The sequence below is a fragment of the Cervus elaphus genome, chromosome 17, assembly GCF_910594005.1.
Source record: "Cervus elaphus chromosome 17, mCerEla1.1, whole genome shotgun sequence".
NCBI classification, from domain to species: domain Eukaryota; kingdom Metazoa; phylum Chordata; class Mammalia; order Artiodactyla; family Cervidae; genus Cervus; species Cervus elaphus.
Genome location: NC_057831.1, coordinates 20,825,155 through 20,831,873, shown reverse-complemented (window position 1 = coordinate 20,831,873; position 6,719 = coordinate 20,825,155). Strand labels below are relative to the sequence as shown.

The window sequence follows — 6,719 nt, the reverse complement described above, 5'->3', positions numbered from 1 at the left end:
AATAGTGGTATTTTATTTAGTGAATGACTGAATATAATTTAATTGAGCAAAAAAAAAAAACCCAACACAGCTGCTGGGACAACTAGACATCTACGTGCAAGAATGAAGTTGGCTACTTATCTCACTCCATACATAAAAATCAAATTAAAGATCTTGGGAGGGGATCAATGGGGAATGCCTGCTCATAGGTAGAGGATTTCTTCTTTGGGTTTTGAAAATGTTCTGAAATTAACAGTGATTGTTGTACAGGTTTGTGAACCTACTAAAAAACATGAATTATACATTCTAAAAGGCTGAATTTTAAGGTATATAAATTATATATGAATTAAAAATATAGATGACAAAAAACCCCAAAACAAACTGCAATGATAAAACCATAGTCCGGAAAGTTGGACTGAGGTTCTTATTGAAATGTTCTACTTACGTAGTCCTAATACTGAAGAGGAATACAAGTTAAAGATAAAAGATCATGTTTTAGTTAAAACAAAATTGAACATAGTCAAAAAAACATACTGTATTTTAATAATTCTAAGATGCATGTTTTTTCACATTTCTGAAATGGAAATGAATCCTATAATTGATAGGGTGTCACAGTTTATTTGGCTGCATTTTTCTTTCTTCATGGTGCATAAAGTTGTGATATATCTTAGGTTCAACGAAATTCTTGATTTTTAGAATTATGTGGCAGAGGCTGCCAGCTGTCCTTCAATGTGTTCTCTTCCTAAACAGTAATAAAAATTTTAACTGGGTAAATGACTGCCCAGTCAAAACTATATTTCAAGTTTTCTTGATAGCTAGTTGTGGCCGCATGTCTAAGTTCTGGCTAATAGTATGTATGCAGAAGTAACATGTGCAACTTCTGGTTTGTGCCCTTAAAAAAAGAGAAGGAACATGCCCTCCCTTCTCTTCTTCCTCCCTATTTTTACCTTCTCTTCTTTTTCCCCCTCCCTCCTCTGAGATTCCCTTCCTTCCAAACTGCAGATGTGACGGAGGGAGTTGAACAGCCATCTTGGTCTATGAGATAGAAACCCAGTGCTGAGGGTGGTGGAGCAGTGAAAAAAGACACTTGAGTTCTGAATCACTATGAATCCAATACACTAGCCCTACATTGACTCTGCAAGGGTGTCACATGAGAGAAAAACAAAGTTCTATTTTGTCTAAGTCACTCTTATTTTTAGTGTCTCAGCTACAGAAGCTGAACAATATTCTATATAATATGAATAGTTTCTGACTTTCATTTTTCCAGAACTGTTATTACTTTCTCTGATGGGCTAAATAATGCTCCCTCTAAACACACACATACACATGTCTGGGCCAAAAATGAGTTACCAAATGTAACATGTACGTATAAGGAATGTATGGTGAATAGCTTTTCACTTTTCTTTATCATGGAAGAATGATCTCAGCCCACATTCAGTCTATATTTCTAAAGAATACCTCTGTTAGGGCTGTCTGCTCAGTGCTGTGGAAGACAGCCTTTTCAGTGCAACAAGATTTCTTGATAATGCTAAACCTGCCTCGTCAGTTGAATTCTTCTGGCTTTGTGTTGATGTGGTAAAAAATACATGATCGGATTTCACCATGAAGAAAATTCTTTCAGCAATACATGTACAGTCAAGTTTCCTGGATAGCTGAACATTTGGGTCATGCGTTTTAAAAAATAAATGTCTCATGACAAAACTTTATGAAGATGTAACAGTCTAGAAGTCTAGTTCTGTCAGAATGGCAAGGCTGTGGACAGTTGTGCTGTGGGGGGTGAGGCTATTCTGTCCTTTTAACAGCCATGCTCTTGTTCTTCATATTTGAGGAGATGGAACGGTGAGGAGGCCTGTGGGCTTGATTTTATTAATGCCACCATCTAGAATACAGATTCTCGGATATTTCATCTTCACAAGATGAGCTGCAAACTGGAAAAAAAAAAAAAAAGGACAAATTTATAAAGGACACACAAAATTGATATCTGTCTAATCCCATTTTTTTTCTCAAGCTGTAACAGACGAAACAATAGTGATATCACTGCTGCCACTGTTCTATCAATGAATCATTAATTTAGTTTTTAATATACATTAAAATCCCTCTTTTCAAACGTATTCATGCTATGGTATAAATGTGTCTCTTTAGTTCTCTTTTAAACTTGTTTGAATAGGCAGTAAATATACAAGGTAAACAGTTCTAACAATATAAAAGGGTAAGCAGTGAGATCTAAACTCCTCTTACATTTCTTCTTAGTTCCCCACCCCCAGAAATCATTAACATTCCTATTTTTCCTACATCCTTCCAGTGATTGCCAAAACATTCTCAAATCTATATTTTGAACAATTTTTATAGTATTTTCAACATACTACTTACTGCAATTATGTGCACAATATCCCAGAGAGGGCCAGCGTTGTTGTTGTTTAGTTGCTAAGCTGTGTCCAACTCATCTGTGACCCTATGGACTGTAGCCCTCCAGGCTCCTCTGTCCATGGGATTTCCCAGGCAAGAATACTGGAGTGCATTGCCATGCCTTTCTCCAGGGGATCTTCCTGGATGAGGGGTAGAACCCATGTCTCCTTCACTGGCAGGTGGATTCTTTACTGTTGAGCCAGCAGGGAAGGGAGGGTCCATAAACTGGATCTAACATGTTTTTGGAGCAACTGCAATGAACAGTTTGAGACTATAAACTTGTAATAAATAGGAAGGACTGCTCTAAGAAGTCTTCTAGATGCCTAGCAAAGCAGGGCTTTGAAAAATTATCAAGACATACACACATCTCCCTGGATTGCCCACGTCTATGTATCCAGGATCGTTGATTATCTTTCTCTACTCCTTGTACTTGAGTTGTGGACTGTAATCAGTCCCCTGATAAGGATCACTTTAGGACTCAGAGTCTTTTTCGTTGTACACTGTCTGTTGGAAACAGTCTCCAGCTCCCACCAACTCTTGGGTTTTAGTTTCTCCTCAGAACAACCCCCACTCCCACCTGCCTAATTTCTACTTATTTCCCTACTCAGGCAATTCCTTGTCTAGGAGCCAAGTTTGCATTAGGAGACCCTTTGCTCCTAAAAGCCCCCAGGTTTTTTGTGCAAATCTTTATCTTTGGCTTACATCAGTGTAAATTGCCTATTTAAGAGTCTGCTTCTCTAGCAAACTGTAAACTCCTCTAGGACAGTGACAGTGTTGTTTATGTTTGTGTATTTTTGGCCACACTGTATGGCATGTGGAATCTTAGTTTCCTGACCAGGGATCGAACCTGTGCCCCCTGCAGTGGAAGTGCAGAGTCTTAATTACTGGACCACCTGGGAAGTTCCCCAAATCTTTTTATCTCTAATGCCCTGGACATGGCAGGGACTCAATATACGCCTATTGATCTGAAGTAAACTATGATACAGGACAAATAACTGAGGGCAAAAGAGTGAAGTAGACAAGGTTTGCTTGGGCTCTCTGGCATTCTCTCTCTTTATGTGGTATCCTGTTCCTCTTTCTTGGGTGTCTGCGTCCTCACCTTCATCTCAATTACTTTATCATAAGCTGATCTCAGATCCTTCAAGAAAAATGACTAATACTTGCTCACAATGCTATTGTCTCTTGGGAGTATTTGAAGCTTATCTGAAGCTTAACATTGGTGGAATCTCAAGCCAGCAGTCTTGATTTTATGGTTCAAGAGAATCAGCTGAGTGGTTTGGTCAGGGTAACTTCGAGGCCTCACTCAGAGATTCTGCTAATAAGCAACAGACCTAGGGCTCAGAAATGTGTTTTTTGTTGTTGTTGTTGTTTGTTTTTAAACAAACACCATTAGATGATTCTAAAGCAGGTCTGTGGACAATATTTTCAAAAATACTATCTTAAGCCCAAAGTATAAAGGTATTGGTAAGTAGGTGAAACAGATGTTGCTGGATTTGGATCTTAGCAATTTTCAGAACTCACAGAAATGGACCTCAGTATTGCTGATCCCACTTATCTTCTCCATTTCTATAGAGCCTTAAGAGATTCAAAGACCATGTACCTTTCAGACCCTAAACTTTTCCAGAGCCACTGAGGGTCTCCTTAAGAGTAGTTAACTTTGAAGAGAAACAGTGCCCCTTCATCCAAAAGTTATCACGTGAGCTAGAGTAGAGTGCAAAGGGAGCTGATCTTCATCCTGTTCTTCCTGCTTATTTCTCCTTGAACCCCAGTCCTTCAGAACAGAGGCACCAGACTCATCTGCCCTGAGTCGTTGCAGGCAGCAAGCCCCTGGCACTGTATGACTGCTGAAACGCCGTGGCTTCATTCTCCCACATGCAGTGATATAATTACCATTTAGGTCGAAATTCTAAAATAAACATACCATTACTCAAAAGGTCTTGTGGATAAGCAGTCTTAGTGTTCAGTACTTTCAAAACACTGTAGAAGTCAGAAAATGAGTAAGACAGGACTTACTGTACATTTAACTAATCTCTCTGAAACTCTGCTGTAGAGCTGGAAAGCTCCCACTGTTATTTTAAGGAGGGACATAACAAGTAGGTTACTATTGAGCTGGAAAATGGTGCAGGCGAAGCGAGCAGAACTGAGCGTTTTATAACAATCAGGCCACTGCAATGTGGGAGGTCTAAGAAGAAAAGCAGAAATGGAGCACAAGGAGATGGCACATGTTTAGGTGCCTTGAAAAGAGGCAAGCCTGTGCTTAAGAAAAAGAGCAAGTGTTGAGTTTTCAGGTTAAGATTATGAGTTCTGCTCCCCCAATCCTCTGCATGTTGTTCCAGTGATCCATGTAACATACTGGCCCTAACAGTGAAGCCATGACAGCATCTTTTCACTTCTGTGATAGAAACAGCTCTTCTCCATCCATTCATTCGTCCATTCATTTATGTATCAATCAAACATTTCACTGAACACCCACGAAGTACCAGGCACTGTTGCAGTTTTTGCAGCGCTTGCAGTGGAGGAGACAGTAACAATATTCAGCAGCATTGCTATTATACAAGCAGAAGTTCAAGGTACTTCTGTATTTATCAGAGGTTTGGAGGGGGAGCTGTGGCCCTCTCCCCACTCCTCTTTCATTAGTGATACCTGGAGGGAATGAGAACCCAGGTGTGATGCCACAGGCGTTGTACCGATCTTTGAGGCTACAGCTGGACAGGTTAGGGAGGAAAGAAAGGGCTATGAGTTCACTGTGTGAAAACAGCCACGTCACTTATGGAGAAGACACATGGTGGAACAGAGGAGAACCAGGCGTACTGCGTTCAGGTTTCATCCATCTTCTGCTCTCTGTCCGGCCGGCTTTGGTGTGAAGGGCCTGGTGTAGACTGCAACTGAAACTCTGGGAGAAGCCTGACTTCAAGCAGAAATCACAAACCTAGACTTAGTGCTATGAAGCCATCAGACTCATCTAGGTGCTTTTAGTAAACAGAGAGACCCAGCCCACTCTACATCAGTAAGAAGTAGAGTTTCTCGGGATGAAGCTCCAGTATCATTTTTGTTTTATTCACCTAGAATCCAATGTGACTTTATTGTGTAACCAGATTGATGACAGCTTTATTAGATAACGAGATTCATTTGCTGCTCATGTTTGCTTGGGACCTCAAACTGTAATTCTTGTAAGTATAGTCCAGTGTGGAGAGCAAGTCACTTTGCACTAAAAGAGGCTGCCATTTTGTGGGACTGGAATTTGCAAGACCAAGTCTTGTGTGGAGACAATGGGGTTCCTCAAACTGCACAATCAGTGTAGATCTTGGAAAAGACCCTGAGGCTGGGAAAGACTGAGGGTAGGAGAAGAGGGCAACAGAGATAGAGACAGTTGGATGGCATCACTGACTCGAGGGACATGACTTTGAGCAAATTCCAGGAGAAAGTGAAGGACAGGGAAGCCTGGCATGCTGCAGTCCATGAAGTCACAAAGAGTCGGACATAACTTACTGACTGAACAACAACAACAAGAAGACATCATCGTATGTAGAGTTGGCAGGATGTAGTATTTTCTGGGATAGAATTTTGGGAATTACGACAGCAATGGCAGCTGCATTTCTGGTGGGATGTACGCCCATGTGGAGAGGGCAAAGCTCTTGCATTTTTATCATTCTTCTGGTTAGTGGGATCTGGCAGTGGTATTCATTTCTAGGGTAGGCACACTTCAAATCAGCCCTGTCTGAAAATGGCAGGCTCTTGTGGGTGCCACTCATCTTGTTTTCTCTCTTTATCTTGCATCTTAGCTTGCAATAAGAGGCTGGCATATTTGTCCAAAGAAATCAAGTTCTACTGTAGGAGGAGAGTGGGTAGAGAAGAGGGATTTTTGATCTGCCACAGAGCAGCGCAGGTTAACCAAGGCCAAGAAACCACAGCTGAGGACAGGTGAAAGGTATGAGGGGACTAGAGCAGGACCATGTTGTTTCTCACTGAGTATCCTAGGAAACTCTGTAGTAGAACGCATAGTAGCAGCAGGAATTTAAGAAAACTGGACTTCTACAAGATTCCGCAAGGAGCACATTGCAGATAATTAAGTTCCTTAATGTGAAAGTCTGGCCTTGTGAGCTTTAAGTTTATAGCAGGGACTTGATAATGGTCATGAATTGACCAACTCCCTGGTGAAAGTCAAACTGAGAAATCTAATATGAACAAAATACAGGTGATTTCTCCATCTAGAGAACAGGGTAGCCTTGGGTCAAATATAAATCAAGGACTGTCTTGTCCTGACCCCTGAAATTTCTGGGGTGACTAATAAATGTCCTGATCATTTAAATTGTACAACTCAGTGACCCCAATTA

General features: G+C 40.8%; 1 protein-coding gene across 3 annotated transcripts in view; it reads right to left on the bottom strand.

Annotated features, from left to right (window-relative positions):
- Positions 1-501: 501 nt before the first annotated feature.
- Positions 502-6,719, bottom strand: part of TBCK (TBC1 domain containing kinase) — a 195,072-nt gene continuing 188,854 nt past the window's right edge. For all 3 annotated transcript variants that reach the window (XM_043870827.1, XM_043870829.1, XM_043870828.1), the window contains exon 26: positions 502-1,907. In XM_043870827.1, coding sequence (XP_043726762.1) covers positions 1,797-1,907 — 111 coding nt within the window. In that variant the 3' untranslated portion in view covers positions 502-1,796. The remainder of the gene's footprint in view (positions 1,908-6,719) is intronic.